At 39.2% G+C, this 17,736-nt stretch overlaps 3 protein-coding genes across 3 annotated transcripts; all 3 read left to right on the top strand.

Moving 5' to 3' along the window:
* The first annotated feature begins 1,533 nt into the window (after positions 1 to 1,533).
* LOC131300198 (large ribosomal subunit protein eL33y-like) lies at positions 1,534 to 4,327 on the top strand. Its single transcript, XM_058325921.1, has 5 exons — positions 1,534 to 1,666; positions 2,068 to 2,103; positions 2,198 to 2,426; positions 2,513 to 2,555; positions 4,070 to 4,327. The coding sequence occupies exons 1-4, from the start codon at positions 1,635 to 1,637 to the stop codon at positions 2,552 to 2,554; spliced, it is 339 nt and encodes a 112-aa protein (XP_058181904.1). The 5' UTR covers positions 1,534 to 1,634; the 3' UTR covers position 2,555; positions 4,070 to 4,327.
* Positions 4,328 to 6,678: 2,351 nt separating this feature from the next.
* LOC131300199 (large ribosomal subunit protein eL33y) lies at positions 6,679 to 10,158 on the top strand. The gene is made up of 5 exons (XM_058325922.1): positions 6,679 to 6,800; positions 8,687 to 8,722; positions 8,817 to 9,045; positions 9,156 to 9,198; positions 9,934 to 10,158. The coding sequence occupies exons 1-4, from the start codon at positions 6,769 to 6,771 to the stop codon at positions 9,195 to 9,197; spliced, it is 339 nt and encodes a 112-aa protein (XP_058181905.1). The 5' UTR covers positions 6,679 to 6,768; the 3' UTR covers position 9,198; positions 9,934 to 10,158.
* A 1,462-nt stretch (positions 10,159 to 11,620) lies between these two features.
* On the top strand, positions 11,621 to 16,202 carry LOC131300173 (probable sugar phosphate/phosphate translocator At3g11320). Its single transcript, XM_058325889.1, has 4 exons — positions 11,621 to 12,679; positions 14,101 to 14,204; positions 14,336 to 14,564; positions 15,666 to 16,202. Exons 1-4 carry the CDS (start codon positions 12,230 to 12,232, stop codon positions 15,810 to 15,812), a joined length of 930 nt encoding a protein of 309 aa, XP_058181872.1. The 5' UTR covers positions 11,621 to 12,229; the 3' UTR covers positions 15,813 to 16,202.
* The last annotated feature ends 1,534 nt before the right edge of the window (positions 16,203 to 17,736 follow it).

Consider the following 17,736-nt stretch of genomic DNA (forward strand, 5'->3'; position numbering starts at 1 on the left):
AACAATATTAATACCGCGTGTCTTTTTCTAAGTCTGGATATTATACAAACAAAGTGACACATATGTAACACATAACACAAACATCTTGCTTGCCAAGAGGTTGTTGGCCCAATGGGATCACGGGTGCTCGTATATGTTGGGAAAAAAAAATGTCCGGAGCTCAACTTCTCTTTCAAGAAGCTAGTCTAACTATTTTCATAAAACTGACTTTTGCCAATAAGAAGAAGAAAAAAACACACAGACAACTTGCTCTGCTAAACCATCACGGCAAGTGAGGCAACCTTTCACTCACCTCAAATCCTCAATGCGTGATTATGCCATTTGTTAATTGGGAATTGTTTTCTACACTTCTCTTTTAGTCATTCACTCTTTTTTTTTGTCTTTATCCATTTGAATTTACTATTTTGCCCTTTTTTCAATACACTTCTTCACACATTTAAAAATAATATTGTAAATTCATGTGGACAAAGACAAAAAAAATAAGTGTAAATGGCTAAAAAGAGAGTGTAGGTATCATTTTCCTTGTTAATTTGGTGATGGGAAAGTCTATTAAGCACTGTAACCTTTCGTGATTCATGCTAATCACTAACTTTTCTTCTTGAGACAAGTACTAAAACTTCTCGCGTTAAAAAAAAAAGGTACTAAAACTTTGTTTTCTAATTATTTGCTTTTTTTATTTAATCGTGTTGAAAAATCAACCAAACCACTAGACAAGCAATGCATGAAGACAATGTAGTAATTAACGCAAAACAAAAAAGACACAAGCTATTAAATACGAGCTGGGATGGTGCTGTATGGGCTGTGCACCATCCGAGCCGTCCGCTCGACAATTTAATAGTCCAATCTCATCTCCATTTTATTGTTTCGCGCCATTTTTCACTATGTACGTGAAATCGGGGAGCCTGTAGGGCGGGCTAACCTACAGGGCTATAGGGTGGGCTAACCTACAGGGCTATAGGACAACCGATCCAGCTGCCGATTTTCGTTATACTTTATTTAAGTGAATTTCTTATTTGTATCAACTGCAGTGATACCTTGTCGGTATTATTTTCGTTATACTTTATTTATAGTAGATATTATTTTTTAATATGTTGAAAGAAATCTTAGAAAATAGAAGAGAAGAAGGGAATCAGCACGGGTGCATTACAAGAGTATAGTGCGCGATCAGAGCAATCCAAAAGAATGATCTATAGTCCAAATTTAGAAACTTTAAGACGGCCCGATTCTCGTATTACATGTCCCAAATCCAAAAAAATAACCCACGACAATGACTAATCCTGCCCATAGATAAATCTTCGGAAAAATGATGGTCCAAGATGTGTTTAGATAATTAATACCCTTCAAAGACATTTTCAGTATTAAAAAAATGTTCTCAGCATGTTCTTGATAAATATTAATTATCAAAACACATCATGGGCCGTCATTTTCCCATAATTTTTCACCATCGGCCCAACCTCAAGTACAAAACTCATGGGCTTTCTGGCCCACAGTTTCCTCCCATAAACCCATTTCCGGCCTACCAATGCAACCCTCCATATAAATTGACCTCATCCCTTCAAACCGCGATTAGGGTTTTTGATCTTTTGTTCATCGCGGTAGTCGTCTCTGCTACTGATCTCGAGCCTCCTCCGAAAATGGTCAAGGGACGCCAAGGCGAGCGTGTCAGGTATCTGATCTTCTCAAACCTTAGCTCTTTCACTTTCATTTCATCTGAATAAAATTCACCTGTGCATTTTTATTTGTAGATATGCAGGCATGTGATATCGTCAGAACCTAAGAATCGCTTAGATTTATCGTTTATCTTTCATGCTTGGTTGTTAGCTGAGATGTATTGTATGGACTCGAACTCGATAAAATGATATGGATATCAGGATATGTCGCTTGAATTTCATGTTTGGGTTCAGACTCAATAAATGATACGAAAATATCCATTTGGAGCTTGAATTTTATGTTTGGATTCAGACTCAATCAAATGATGTGAAAATACCCATTTTCAGCTGTGTGTATATCTGAATAAGTAATTTGTCAGAGACTAATTACTGCTTGGAATGTCGTGTTTGAATTCAGACTGTACGTCAGGGGAACCATCCTCGGCTACAAGAGGTGACTTGTAATTTCTCTCTAGAAGCTCTATTCTGTTATTTGGGGTTTAGGTTTTGTTAAAGCTGGTATTGAATGGGGTTGATTTGGGATTTAGGTCAAAGTCGAACCAGTACCCGAACACCTCTCTGATTCAGATCGAAGGAGTGAACACAAAGGAGGAAGTGACATGGTACCAAGGGAAGCGCATGGCCTACATCTATAAGGCCAAGGTGAAGAGGGATGGAACCCATTATCGTTGCATTTGGGGAAAGGTCATCAGGCCTCACGGCAACAGTGGTGTCGTTCGAGCTAAGTTCAAGTCGAACCTCCCTCCCAAATCCATGGTAAAGAGCTGAATTCAATACTCATTGCCGTTATATTTTGCTAGTGAGGCGTTGTTTTAATTGATTAAACCATTGATATTTTGCAGGGAGCTAGGGTCAGGGTCTTCATGTACCCCAGCAATATATGAGGTAGGATTTCCTATACCCTAGAGTTTTAGAAAACTGATAGTGGGTTTGATTATACATATGAATATATGATGAGTAATCTGGGTTTGGTTGTATTGTTTTTTGCATGATGGTTTGTATCTGTGTAGTTTACCTTTTGATTGGCATTTTAACATATATGGACAAAGAATATAAGGAAAAGTGTATATTTGTCTGATGATGGACCTGGGTTTGGTTATCTTTTTTTTGAGGCTACGGATCAAACCATTGTAGTACATTTGGTGGTTGTACTTAGATGTGTTTTGGACAAACAAATTCAAGCGTTTTGTGCACGAGCGAGTAATTCTGATCAGCTAAGTCCCTAGGAGAAGGATTCTAGTATTGGTTTATGTGCCTTGTGTTGCATGTGCTACTGTTTCCTCAGGTACACTGGATTAATGGAAATTATATGTTATATTCCCGGCTGTTAGATGCATTTTGGGGAAAGATTTGTCGAGGAATTTGTCGTAATAAATTAGGATGCTTTGGCCTTTGAGCTATGCAATAATGCAATTTGATGTTTTGAAATATTGGTTTGTTAACCTCTGGCTCTTATGCTTCAGTTGATAAGTTGCATACTTGCATTATTAAATGAGCTTTTGTGATGCCACCACGTCTGAAAAAGAGGTCATTTGAAGTTCAGTGTTGCATATGTGTTTCGAATCTTCGATAGAAATTATCTAGTCTTTACTGGCTCTTTCCCATATTTGTGGAAAATGATTGAGCGCTCACTTTGCATGGGAGAGGCATCTGCTGCCTTTCGTTAATACTTTTTGAATGTATTGTCCAGTTTGGAAAGTCAAAGAAAAAGCGTTTAGCTTTCCAAAGCTACCGCCCATAATAGTTATTAAAAGTATATGCTAAAGTGGGAAGAGAGGGGGAGTGTTTGACAATTAAGGAAATGATGCCCTTGAATTTGGATTGACAATTAAGGAAATGATGCCCTTGAATTTGGATTCCTACGTATTAACAGTTGAAATTCCCATAAAGGACCAAAAAAATGGGTTGAAGGGGGCTATATAATGAAAATCTTATTGAAGCAGGTGAAATTGGGTGGGAGGGGGCTATTTAGATGTTGGCTTTTAATTGTCATTATTTAAATTTTGCCCTGCTTTTTTGTACAATTCCATGTATATCTTTTCCCTCTTATTGTGTATAATACTTCTTTTCCTTGTATGATATATATGTAATACCCTTTTTTAGGGTATGGCGTTGGGAGAATGGCACACGACACACTGAGAGTCTGCAATAGCTAATCGTATATGTATTACTTCTTGAGATGTTTATCCGCTTCAAGAGATTATTTAGGCTTATCATTTTCACAGGGTTGCTTTTTCTGATAGCTATTAGTCCTACCTTTGCTGCAATAATTAGCATCTCTGAAGAAACCTACAAAATATGTGATTCCTGCAAAATGTTGCCCAGTGCTCATGTTTTTACCTCTCATATGTTACATCGTATTGTTCTGGTTGTAAGTCTATTTTTTTCCCTGTTTGTAGCTCGTCAAGAAGGTGCAGTCTGTCAGCGATGATTTCAGAAGGTTATGACTGCCAGATTGAGATCATTGTTGATTCTCCGGCGTCGGTTTTTATTTTTTTATAATTAGAGATTAAGTATCTTGTGTTTTGTGGAGGTTGAATAGCCTTGCTGACTTTGGTTCAGGAACTTGTTTGTCTGGTACGAGGATAGAATTTTTGAGAAAATGTTGCTGATTTTATTTACTGCTTCAATTTATGCACCATTTTTGTTCTTCTAAAGGCTCCTCCCGATTGACCCGAATTTCATCAAATGAAGCCTGTGCTTGGCATGCTGGGTGGCGTTCCGTTCGTGTTCTCTTTGCCACCCAGAAAATAAACAATTAGAATTAGAATGATTTCTTCAGTAAGTTTTTTTTTTTTTTTTGTCAATATTGTATACATCGGTGGAGAATTAGCAGAAAATTAGTGAAAATTAGTGAGTTAAACTTTATTTGATTCTCTCCAACTCGAATTTTATACCTTCGTCTTGAAAGTCAAAGTTACTACTAAGAAGTAGTATATAGTACTAAGGCCCTGTTTCGGAAATCTTCTTAAAAAATAAGTACTTATTTTTTAGAACTTTTGAAAAAAAAATAAGAAGGGTCATTTTACAAAATTCCAATAAAAAGTTTATTTTTAATTGTAGTCATTCCTCTAATTCTAATTGTAGTGACATACATACTCTACTAATTTATAATAATCGGGTGGTAGCTTTAACAGGTAGTCGACTTGGCATTTTTTGGGAGTTGTTAGTGGGGATTTGAACCTTTATCTAATGCATAAAAGTACATGGTGTTTATCTATTGGCTAAATGGCTACCAGAAATCAAATTAGTTGGATTTTACTTATCAAAAACAGAAAAACCAAGATTTGACAATTTTACAGAAAGTAATCCTTGTAAAGTTTCAGCCTAATCCCACTTGATACTTCCATCGTTTTCACATCAATATTTTTTCATGTGAGTTTGTCAAAGAATCAATTGTGAATTTAGCAGCCCTTCTCCTACCTTCAACTCCATTTCATAACGTCTTGATTGGCTTATGTAAAACCTCTCTAGTAAAAGTCAGTAATCCGAATTTATCGTGTAGCATGGACTCATAATAATCATATCTTGAAGAGATTTTTCACTTCTCTATTAAGAAGAAAATAAATGTAAGATTGACTACACAGTTAGGGCTTGTTTGATAACCTAAATTCAGCACTTAATACTGAATCAATTAAGTAATAAGTGATTCAGTAGGTTTGATAACCACATTTCATATTACTTAACAAATTAAGTACCACTTAAAATATAGGCTAAAAAGTTGAAAAAAATTAAGTAGCTTTGAGCTACTTAATTCTGGCTGAATTTTTGTGTACTTACATTCAACCGTCATACCACCACCACAACCACTTCCACCAACACCTCCACCACTCCACCACCACCACCTCCACCACTCCACCGCCACCACCTCCACCACATCACCACCACTCCCTCCACTACCACCACCACCACCACATCACCACCACCAACTCCACTTCCTCCATTACCACCACCACCACCACCACCACATCACCACCACCAACTCCACCACTCCACCACTCCACCACCACCACAACTCCACCACAACCACCTCCACTACCATCACTACACCCCCACCACCACCGCTTCTACCACCACCACCACCACTCCACCACCATCACCACCACCGCCACTCCCCCACCACTACCATCACTACACCCCCACCACCACTGCCACTTCCTGCAGCACCACCACTACCATCATTACACCACCACACACCACCGCTCCTACCACCACCTCCACCACTCCACCACCACCACCGCCACTCCACCATCACTACCATCACTACACCACCACCACCACTACCAGCACTCCTACTACCTCCACCACTCCACCACCATTACCAAAAGTATATTGTGACCGTTAGTAAATTAAGATAAAATTGGAACAAAATTAATTCATCATTTTTTTAATTCAGTACTTAATATATTTATCAAACAGTTTTTTAGCTTAAAAATTTCAGCATTCAGTTTTCAGTACTTAATTTTTCAGCTTTCAGTTTCAGTTTTCAGTTTTATCAAACAGCCCCTTAGAGTTTGTCTTTTCAATTTTTCCTCTTTATTTTTGGATTCGTAAAATATGATCAAAATCCTACCCTAGTAAAATTCGATAGACTATTCGTAAGAATATGCTATTTTTTTTGTCAAATTAACTAGTGAAGATTATTAAGCTAAATTACCTTTAAGTAACGGATTTACTAATTGTTTGTGTAAACTAAAGTGATACCTTTGTCGGTGTTATTTTTGTTATACTTTATTTATAGGGTATATTATTTTTTAACGTAATGAAAGAATCTTAGAAAATAGAACAGAAGAAGAGGATTCGGCACGGATGCACTACAAGAGTGTAGTGTGTGATCAGAGCCGACGGCCCATATCTCGCCTGGGTCCGGGAAAAATAGCCCATAGCAATGACTAATCCCGCCCATATCTCACGTACAAAACTCATGGGCTTTCTGGCCCATAGTTTCCTCCAAAAAACTTCCCATAAACCCATTTCCGGCCCACCAATGCAACCCTCCATATAAATTGACCTCATTCCCTCCAAACCGCGATTAGGGTTTTGATCTTTGTTCGTTGCAGTAGTCGTCTCTGTCACTCATCTCGAGCCTCCTCCGAAAATGGTCAAGGGACGCCAGGGCGAGCGTGTCAGGTCTCTGATCTTCTCAAACCCTAGCTCTTTCATTTTCACTTCATCTGAATAAAATTCACCCGTGCATTTTCATTTGTAGATATACATACATGTAATATCGTCAGAACTTAAGAATCGCTTAGATTTCTCGTTATCTTTCATGCTTGGTTTTTTTTTTTTTTTTTGGGGTAAATTAACCACTTTATAGAGCAAACAAACAGAATATACAGAGTTTTCCGATACAGACTCTGAAATGGCTACCAACAAGGAGCCTTAACAGGGGAAAAAAAGGAGAGAGAGAACCAAAGCCTTAACACCGGCTAACAAAACAACAGAACTAGCCAAAACGACAACCAGCTAGGAACTAAAAATCCTAGAATTTAAGCCCCAGATATCAGCCAGCAAACGGTTCCCATCAGTCTGCTTGAGGCCTCTCCAAGAGCATAGGCATGCCCGAACTTCATTAATAATGTGAGAGCCCAAGAAAGGAGCAGGAAGAGCTTTACCTTGGTATATTCTGGTATTCCTTTCGCGCCAAATCCAGTAGATAGAAGCTGCCATCGAGAGTTTGTAGATTCTGCTAGGGATAGAGGCACCAATCATCCGAGAACACACCCAATCAATTTCCTCAGCCAGCCCCAAAACAGTTCTTGCAGTTTGATTCTTGGTTAATACCATTTTCCAAACCTCCTTAGAAAATGGACACTCAAAAAATAGGTGTTCATGGGACTCTATGGCAGAGGACACAATTAGCATCAATCGCCATTCCCCAGCTAAGCAACCTGTCCTTTGTAGAAAGACGACCCATAAAAGCAATACACTCTATGAAGGCCCAACGAGGAACATGGTAGGGAAACCAAACACTTTTTCGCCCATGGAACCTTCGAAAGAGCAGCCCTCAAAGCCTGCCAAGCACAATTGGCAGAAAACTTGCCATCCTTAGTTAAGATCCACCAAACCGAATCAGGAATAGCAATGTTTGGGATCAAAGTCGGGGGGGGGGGGGGGTGTTATGTGCAACAATTTCCCTTGTGGCCATACTCCGAGGTCTAGGCGATTTCCAAGTACTTTGATGTATAATGGTAGACACTTTGGTAAGCAAAGATCTCCCTCTGTTGACTGCTACAGCATCACCAAATTTCTGGTATAAAGGGCCTAAAGCATGCCAGTTATCAATCCAAAGAAAAGTAGAGGATCCATCACCAATCATGTATTTAATCCAAGGTTGAGCTAGATCTCTAAGATTAAAAATCTTCCTAATGGTCCAAGAAGCCTCATTAGGAATTTTAACTCTCCACAAGCTTTGTTCTTTAATAATGTAGGTGTGAATTCATTTTATCCGTAATGTATCAGACTTTAAACACAGGGCCCATAAGTGTCTTAACATGGAAGCTCTATTCCAGTCTTTAAGAAGTCTGAATCCTAAACCTCCCTCCTCCTTGGGGGCACACACAAACTGCCATGCCACCTAAGCACCAGACGTTTTGAGTTCAGGACCAGACCAAAGAAAGGATCTCAACATTCTCTCAATGTCACCCAGCACTTTTTGAGGAAGAATAAAAATTGAAGACCAATAGACTTGGATGCTGAAAAGACCATTATTTTCGCATCTTTCATGCTTGGTTGGCTGAGATATGTTGTTTGGACTCGAACTCGATAAAATGATGTGGATATGTCGCTTGAATTTCATGTTTGGGTTCAAACTCAATAAAAGATGTGAAAATATCCATTTAGAGCTGTATATTCCGTCGAAATAAGTAATTCGACAGACTAATTATCGCTTGAGTTTCACGTTTGGATTCAGACCCTATCAAATGATGTGAAAATACCCATTTTCAGCTGTGTATATCTGAATAAGTAATTTGTCAGAGACTAATTATTGCTTGGAATTTCGTGTTTGAATTCAGACTGTACGTCAGGGGAACCATCCTCGGCTACAAGAGGTGACTTGTAATCTCTCTCTAGAAGCTCTATTTTGTTATTTGGGGTTTAGGTTTTGTTAATGCTGGTATTGAATGGGGTTGATTTGGGATTCAGGTCAAAGTCGAACCAATACCCGAACACTTCTCTGATTCAGATTGAAGGAGTGAACACAAAGGAGGAAGTGACATGGTACCAAGGGAAGCGCATGGCCTACATCTATAAGGCCAAGGTGAAGAAGGATGGAACACATTATCGTTGCATTTGGGGAAAGGTCATCAGGCCTCATGGTAACAGCGGTGTCGTTCGTGCCAAGTTCAAGTCGAACCTCCCTCCCAAATCCATGGTGTAGAGCTACAGTCAATACTCATTGATTATATATATACAGAGATGTTGTGACCAAGGTCTTTTGTGAGTGCCGTCGTTCTAATTGATGAAATTGTTGGTATTTTGAAGGGAGCTAGGGTTAGGGTCTTCATGTACCCCAGCAATATATGAGGTATCATCTCCTTACCCTTGTGTTCTTTTCAGTTATCAGTGCTTTAGAAAACTGAGAGTGGGTTTGATTTTATGTATGATGAGTAATCTGGGCTTGTCATGTTGTGTTGCTCATCAGGGTTTTTTTTTTGTAGTTTACTTTTGATTGGTAGTGTGATATTTATTGATGAAGATTTTCAAGAAAAGCAATTATTTGTCTGATGAGTGACCGGGGTTTGGTTACCTTGTTTCTGGGTTGCGGATTGAATCCGTGTAGTATATTTGGTGGTTCGTACTTGGCTGTCTTTTGGACGAACAAATTCATGCTTTTTGTGCCCAATGGAGTATTTTTGATGGTACGAGTCACTAGGAGAAGTATTCTCGTGTTGGTTTATATGCCTTGTCTCGCATGTGCTAGTGCCTTTTGTTTCTCGAATGTGTTATCCAGTTTGAAAAGTCAAAGAAAGAGCGCGTACCTCTTATGATAGTTTTTAAGTATATGCGAAAGTCAGTGGGTGCAATTAAAGGAAATGATGACATTGAATTTGGATTCAAACTAATTTACTTCACAGGGTTTTCTACTCTTCTGAATTCTAATAGTTACTTGCCTTTGCCTTAATCATTAGCGTTGCTGAAGAAACCTAGAAAATATTAAATGTGATTCCTGCAAAATGTTACCCAGTGGTCTTGTGTTTACCTCTTTTGTATCACATCCTATTGTTCTGGCTCTAAGTCTCTCTATGTGTTCTGTTTGTAGTTTGTCAGGAAGGTGCAGTCTGTCAGCGATGATTTCAGAAGGTTATGACTGCCAGATTGAGATCATTGTTGATTCTCCAGCATCTGTTTTTTTTTATCATTAGAGATGGAGTTGGAAGTATCTTGTGTTTTCTGGAGCCTGAATGGCCTTTTGTTTAGAGACTTGCTTGTTTGGTACAACATAGAATTTTGGGAAAAAATGTGCTGATTTTGTTTACTGTTTCAATTCATGCACCATTTTTATTCTTGGAAAGGCTCCACCCAATGAACTTTTTGAACTTGAATTTCATCAAATCAAGCCGGTGTTTGGATTTGCTAATCTTTGCATTTCTTCAGAAGGAAAGCAAGAGTTAGGTAACATAAGCAAATAAATTTAGCAGCTTCGCTTAAATCTTTTGACCATGATTCGATCTTTCCAAATACATGCCTAAATAGTTTTGTGTACTTCCCTAATATTGACTGACTGCCCTTGTTTTTGATGGTTTTTAAAAAGCTTTTAAATACCAGAAATATGCATACCATAAGCCTTGGATAATCACTCATTTCAAGTGATGGTGCTCCTGTGTTGGCATCATTAAACTAGCTAGTGTTATCATTTCTGTCTCAGATGACCAGATCCAAATAAATCTCTTAATTTCCTAGGCTTCATTAGGATTTGTCAATTTCTGTCGCTGTATCGGATCCAATAGGTGAAATTTTCAACGGGAAACATGAATTAATGGACTCATCCTCAAGATATAGAGCTCTCAACATTGTAATATTTTCTGTATCAAAATGGCATGGCGGGTGGTTTTTCTTTACTATTTTCTTCACTACCCAGAAAAGTTGGTAACACTCCTCTTATTCAAATTTCTCTTTGAAAGTCTGACCACACGAGTCAAATTTTAGGTAAGATTTTACTTACCAAACAAAGAGATAGTAGGTTTTACAGTTATTATTCCTTTCAAAAAGTTCTGAACTAATCCCACTCGATACTTCCATCGTTTTCACATAAAAAATTAAACATGTGAGTTTGTCAAAGAATCAGCAGTCCTTCTCCTACCTTCAACTCTACTATTTGATAACGTTTTTGATTGACTTGTGTAAAACTTACTAAGAGTCGGTAATCCGAGTTTATCGTGAAGCACGGACTCATAATAATCATATCTTGAAGAGATTTTTCATCACTTCTCAATTCTAAGTTCCTTCTTCTTCTTTTTTGGCTTCGTAAAATATGATCAGAATCCTAGTACTAACAGTACAAATTAAGACTTGTTTGAGCAATCAATTTGGAGTTGTTGCCTTGAACAAAAATACCCATTTACAAGAAAATATGATCAAAATCACATTCTTCGTAACACACAGAAATAAAGGACACAAGCTTTCTTTACATTGCAGAAGTTATACACATTTACAAATTGCAACATGTAGTTAAAAATTGTACATGCGGCCAATGGGCTCTAACTCAGTTGGCATCTCCTGATCCTCCTCATTTGGGAGATTAGGGTTCGAACCCCGTCATGGGCGTTTGGAATTCAGGACTAACCTTTGAAACTCCTTGTAGACTAGTACGTATTAACACCCCGTTAACTCCCGCTGATGTATACAATATTGGCAAAAACTATACATGTGAATGGTAATTAAAGTCCCAGATCCCAAAAAAAATGCCAACTAAAGTAAAGTACCCTTTGCTTACAGTTTGCACCACCACAACTAGGACAATAAGTTTCACAAAGCAAGCCTAACCTAAAGCCTTATTAGATGCACCATATTCAATTAGCACATGATATATCTTCCAAAACAATTTATTGAATAACTTTTCACAAGTATTTTCTTATATCAAGATCCTAAATTCCTTCATATCCACAATTCCTTTTCTTAAATATCCTAGATTCGAAATTTGGTAACCTCTTGAACTAGATCGCAAGAAAAAAATCTCTTTTGAATTCCCTAATCTCAGTGTTAACAACTAACTTTTGACCGAACCAAAAAAGAAAATACTCGAGCTGCGCGTAGGTTGACCCGGACATCCAAAACCGTCAAACAAAAAAAAACCTAAAAATATTAAAAAGTCACATTCCCTCTGCACGTTTACCTCTGGTTTTAAAACTCTTCTCTCTCTCAGGAGAAAATCCTCCTCGACACCTCTCTCTCTCTCTCTCTCTCTCTCTCTCTCTCTCTCTCTGAAATGCTAACCACACTCATGAACGCAAGTGATCTCCTTCCCCTTCAAATGCTCCAACCATCTCCTCTCTCTCCTCCATCACCGATTCCCATTTCCAATCCCTAGAACACACACCATTACTACATTCATCACAATGTCTTCGACCAAGCCCTCGAGCCGTTTCTTCACCGTCGGCCTCATCACCTCCTGGTACTCCTCCAACATCGGCGTCTTGCTCCTCAACAAGTACCTGCTCTCCAACTACGGCTTCAAGTACCCCATCTTCCTCACCATGTGCCACATGACCGCCTGCTCGCTCTTCAGCTACGTCGCCATCGCGTGGCTCAGGATGGTCCCCTTGCAGACCTTGAGGTCCCGCGTCCAGTTCGCCAAGATTTTCACCCTGAGCATGGTGTTCTGCGCGTCCGTCGTCAGCGGCAACATATCGCTCCGGTTCCTGCCGGTGTCGTTCAATCAGGCCATCGGGGCCACGACGCCGTTTTTCACGGCGGTGTTTGCCTATGCGATGACGTTTAAGAGGGAGGCTTGGCTTACTTATTTGGCTCTGGTTCCTGTTGTTACTGGTGTCATCATCGCCAGTGGGGTATGGGCCTTTCTGCTTTTGTCTTTTATTATTGGATTTTGTTGATCACATTTTTGTGTACTTTTAGTTGTCGGGTTAATTATTTGAGTTTGGTAGTTTCTACTATTAGGTGGATTATACCATAACTCACATAGTCTGACTGCCAGTAGGGGTGCAAACAAGACGAGCTGAGCTTCGTTGTGTTTGAGCGCAGCTCGTATAGTTTACTTAACGGGTCTAAAATTTGAGCTCGAGCTCGAGCTCGGCTCGTTTACAGGCCGAGCCTGGCTAATTTACTTAACGAGCCGAGATTTTGAGTGTCCAGCTAGGCTCATTTACTAATCGAGTTGAGATGATCCGAGTAAACGAGCCGATACGATCTGAGCTGAGCCAAGAGTTGCTCACGAGTAGCTCGGTTCGTTTGCAACCCTCGGTCTAAATGAGCAGGAGAGTGAGCATGAAAGTGTCTTTCAAAAGCATTCTAAATTACTAAAGTTCACAAGAGCGAAAGCGGAGGGTCCTACTGAAGGATTATGTGACTAAGATTATAATCCTTGACAATGATAGCTTGACGATGTTGCTAGTTAATTTTTAGAGTTCCATAAGTATAACTTGACTTGGTACGGAAATGGGGTACCAATAGCTGAGATGAAAGATTCGTATGAGATATCATAAGTAAGCGGGTTGAGGTAGAGGAGCGAAAAGGATTTTTCATGAGATGCGATGTGAAAAGTAGTGGTCCTGCTGCCCCACACGAGGTTTGAATAACTGATTATTCGAATAATTGTAACTCATAATTCATCATACGATTCATTCGTTTTTTTATGTGTGTCTAAAGTATAGTAAATAAGTTGCTCCTAGTGCTTCCATTGTTTTTCAAACTGGCAATGTGCAAAAAATAAAAGTTGTTCTATCTGCCTGTTTTAGGTATGGAATGATCCCAGGTTAGCCCTTGTTCTATAGAGAACCAAGTCTGCCCCTGTATTATTCGTGGCAGGCTTGTTTCACACGAGGGGAAAAGGGAAAAATAGCCAACACTTTCGATGTCTAACCGAATCTCATAATGATTGTGAGTGCTTAGCTGAGGAAGCTATTGCTCATTTCCATTTCTTCAGTGTATTATGCAATCTGAATTCATGAAAATGAAGTCGCCTACACTTGATTGTTGTAGTTATAGCAGGAATCTTTTGATTTTAATTTGTGGAAATTATGGAACTCAGTAACATCTGAGTCGTGATAACTTCCTCAAACCATAAATCCTGTTGAGGAACCGTCAGTCTTCTATTAGTCAGCTCAGATATCCAATATAGACTTAAGTAGGTAGTTTCATTTGCAGTCTTATGAATAATCGAAATGCATTTTCTGCTGTTATTGGGGAAAGTATTCTTGTAGTAAACTGTTTAGCTTCTTATTCTTTTATCTTTTCCGTGTCTTGGCTGTAGGGGGAGCCAAGTTTCCATCTGTTTGGCTTTATTATGTGTATTGGTGCTACGGCTGCAAGGGCCCTCAAAACGGTGCTTCAAGGAATTTTGCTTTCTTCTGAAGGGTAATAGTCACTAATTCTGTGTACTCATTCAGTTTAGATTGAGGGGAGAATTTCGTAGTTTTTTTTTGTGTCCATTCAAAGTAGATTTAAGTATGGAAATGAACACTGAAGAACTTATTGTTTTGTTCCAGGGAAAAGCTGAATTCTATGAACCTTCTCCTGTACATGGCTCCAATTGCTGTCCTACTTCTACTTCCTGCAACACTGATTATGGAAGAAAATGTAGTGGGTCTAACCCTAGCCCTTGCAAGAGATGACATTAGGATCGTTTGGTATCTGCTTTTCAATTCTGCCTTGGCATACTTCGTGAATCTGACCAATTTTTTGGTCACAAAGCACACAAGTGCTCTGACTCTACAGGTATGCCTCCCTTTATGTTTTGATCTTTTTATTCCATGTGTTTCAGTAAGGATCCATATTTCTATTAGTGCTCATTCGAGAACAATTTTTTTGGGACCAAAATGAACATCAGCTGTCTCTGAAAAGAAATCAGAGGAAGTTGAAGCGTGAGATCGTTGGAATATAAATACAGGAGATTGCTACATATGCGGGCCATGCGGCCCTTTTTAATGTTGGGGTCTACCATGCTAAGAAAGAGTGCCTTGGAAGTATAACAGTACTGGTGGTGCATTTAGCGATTGTTATATCTAAGCGAAAAGTGGCTTCTTGTTCTGTTTAAATAAGTGGCTCTGCCAAAAAAAGAAAAAGAAAAACTAGGAAAATGATTACTACGTAATTCAATTTCCAAAAATATTGGCGCTATTTGTTTTCGACTCCTGGAACTTTGAAGGTCCTCCTAATCTAGGTTGCGATGGACTGCTTTATCTGAATCAATGAGGATATATTGCTAATAGGTGTAGAATGTTAAGTTGCTGCTATCATCTTGTGCTCTCTTTGGTGGTGAGGAAGTTGTGGAGCCATTTTTTTCCATTTTTTCCCTTTTAGGAAGGCCTTGAGTCATAGAGAACAGCTTTCTGATGTGCCTGGTAGTTGAGCATAAAAACATTATGAAGGCTTTCCTCCGTAGCTGGTACAGTTTAGGTGGAATAAATGGGGAGGGGAGATGATAATTGTCTTCTCACTGGAGCTTCTTTTGGATAGGAACTTATCCTGTTTTAAATGACGAATTTGAGGATTATATACACTAGCAATTATAGAAAGATCACAATATCCCTGGAATGATAGCTGAATGGCTTTTACGGCTGAAACTTCACTACAATGCCTCCATTTAACGAAACAATGAGAGTTCTTACCTTTTGCAGTGAAAACAAGACTGGTTGTATGCTCCACCATAGAAGGCAAAATGGAGTAAACTTGTATGCTCTATCAGATGTCTTAACTATTGGGGTCCTCTAGTCCGATCCATGATCCATTTGAATATTGACATTAATAAGTTTTTGAATATTTTCCCCTATGCCGAGTTTCTGCATGATAACAAATAATTGGTACTCCTTTCTCCAGGTACTGGGCAATGCTAAAGGGGCTGTTGCTGTGGTGGTCTCGATATTGGTATTTAGAAATCCAGTCTCAGTTACTGGGATGCTCGGTTACTCACTCACTGTCGTTGGAGTTATCCTATACAGCCAAGCCAAAAAGCGTGGCAAGTGAAAGATCACTCTTGAAACGCATTGGCTGCAAATTCCATCTATTTCTGTGTTCTTTACTCGAGGACCAGAGCAACCTTCACGAGGATATGTAAGTTTAAATGATACATCAGTTGGTGTCGTGGGATTTTCCCATTTTGGCGTTGGGATCAGGATTCCATTTGTAGCAGCAACAACAGCAACATTAGCTGGAATAGAAAAGTTTACAATAAAGACTAAGATTCGTCTATCTATATGCTCTTCCCAACTTGGGGATAATGGGGCAGATTTTTCTTATGTTTTTTATTCTTTCAGGAAAGGATTGTAGAATTTTGGTCCTACACTTACTGACATTACTCATTTTATGTGTAAAGACAGATAATTTTATCATTTTATGGATCTTTTTTAATTTTACGTTTTTGCTGGGCATGTGTTTAAGCGCTTGCACTTGGGACCTTAGCCCTGGGAGGATTATTTTTTTTCTGTGCCTAACCTACTGGCTACTGGTATTAGTATAACCTGTTCAACTGTTGTGGTTTGGTTTAGTTTTCCCTATGAATGTTTCTGTTTTGGTTTGGTTTGGTTTGTACCCGACATTTGTTTTTCACCACCCGTCCTTGCTCCACCCCCCACGCCCAAAAAAAGAAGAGAGAACAGAAGCAATATTTTTGTTTGAGAAACGAGCATTGCATATATATCATTCATAATAACCGAGATTACAAAATTGTACCGAGAGGCATTAGAGTGAGCTTCTTGTACACCCGAGCGGTGTACCTTACTAATAACTACATTACACAGCTTATCATACAAAATAAAACATCGTCGAACATAGATAAAAGCAACTGTTCCGACACCCGTCTTTGCTGCAAACCTCGGACTATAACTAGAGAGTCCGTGGATATCTTGACATGGTGAGAATTGTGATTGAAACACCACTTTAATGCATCCAAAATACCAGCATACTCCATGTGTAGAGCGGAGAAAGCTGAGAAGCCACGCCCTCCCTTGGCAGCATCTCCGAGTCTGAGAGTTATACCTTCGGACGAGCAGATAACCCATCCAAAGCCTGCACTTCTGTCCTCCTTTTTCCAGGATCCATCCGTGGCTGCAAACACCCACCTTGCAATATTTTGGTGGAAGTCGGCACTTCAGAAGCGATACCATATGGTATGTGTATTTCGAAACAGCACACTTCTGCCAATATTTTGGTGGAAAATGGCAATTGGTGCTCAAAGTCGATTTTTTTTTTTATCGGCAAAAAGTGGAGTAATATTTTATTATGGATAGGGAAAGGGGAGTCCAACCAAAAGTTGGAATACGGCCAAAATGGGACAAAACCCCTAAACCTGATGGTCTAAAATTCCCAGATATACAATGAAAGCTCAAGCACACCGGAGGGCCAAACAGAGCCCAATTCAAAGTCGATTATTCTGTAAAAAGAAGTAAAGGCGATTGAACTGGGCTCTTTATGATCAAGTTGAGCTCGGCTCGTTAACAACTTGCTTGAGTTCAACTCATTTGCTTAATGAACGAGCTTAAGCCCCGTTGAAGTCTCATATTTTATAATAGAGTAAAAAGGCTCCAGTGTATCGTGTCAAAAAAAAATTAAAAATAATAATAATAATCTAGTATAATCGTAGCTCAACCTCTAGTAGACTAATGGACGCTATTAAACTAATTAAGATTTATTGCGTACTACTAATATTTATATGTACCCTAATTCTCGTTTTTTGCTTAATGTGGATTTAGTCTGAAGTACGGTTTTCTTTACTGAGCTCGTGCCTAGTTCGAATCCTTCAAAGCTCGACTCGACTTGACCTTCTAGTCCCCCCCAAAACAGCCTTGCAGTTCACCCCAATGGCTTAAAAATGGTTTTACAGTTCGAATCCTTCAAAGCTCGACTCGACTTGACCTTCTAGTCCCCCCAAACAGCCTTGCAGTTCACCCCA

This window comes from Rhododendron vialii, chromosome 9a (assembly GCF_030253575.1).
Source record: "Rhododendron vialii isolate Sample 1 chromosome 9a, ASM3025357v1".
Classification (NCBI taxonomy): domain Eukaryota; kingdom Viridiplantae; phylum Streptophyta; class Magnoliopsida; order Ericales; family Ericaceae; genus Rhododendron; species Rhododendron vialii.

Bases quoted from the DNA above. Each gene is read 5' to 3' on its own strand.
- LOC131300198 (XM_058325921.1), top strand. From the start codon at position 1,635: ATGGTCAAGGGACGCCAAGGCGAGCGTGTCAG. The intron at 2,104-2,197 runs GTGACTTGTAAT...TTTGGGATTTAG, and splicing joins ACCATCCTCGGCTACAAGAG to GTCAAAGTCGAACCAGTACC. The intron at 2,427-2,512 runs GTAAAGAGCTGA...GATATTTTGCAG, and splicing joins ACCTCCCTCCCAAATCCATG to GGAGCTAGGGTCAGGGTCTT.
- LOC131300199 (XM_058325922.1), top strand. From the start codon at position 6,769: ATGGTCAAGGGACGCCAGGGCGAGCGTGTCAG. The intron at 6,801-8,686 runs GTCTCTGATCTT...GTTTGAATTCAG, and splicing joins CGCCAGGGCGAGCGTGTCAG to ACTGTACGTCAGGGGAACCA. The intron at 8,723-8,816 runs GTGACTTGTAAT...TTTGGGATTCAG, and splicing joins ACCATCCTCGGCTACAAGAG to GTCAAAGTCGAACCAATACC.
- LOC131300173 (XM_058325889.1), top strand. From the start codon at position 12,230: ATGTCTTCGACCAAGCCCTCGAGCCGTTTCTTCACCGTCGGCCTCATC. The intron at 12,680-14,100 runs GTATGGGCCTTT...TCTTGGCTGTAG, and splicing joins GTGTCATCATCGCCAGTGGG to GGGGAGCCAAGTTTCCATCT. The intron at 14,565-15,665 runs GTATGCCTCCCT...TCCTTTCTCCAG, and splicing joins CAAGTGCTCTGACTCTACAG to GTACTGGGCAATGCTAAAGG.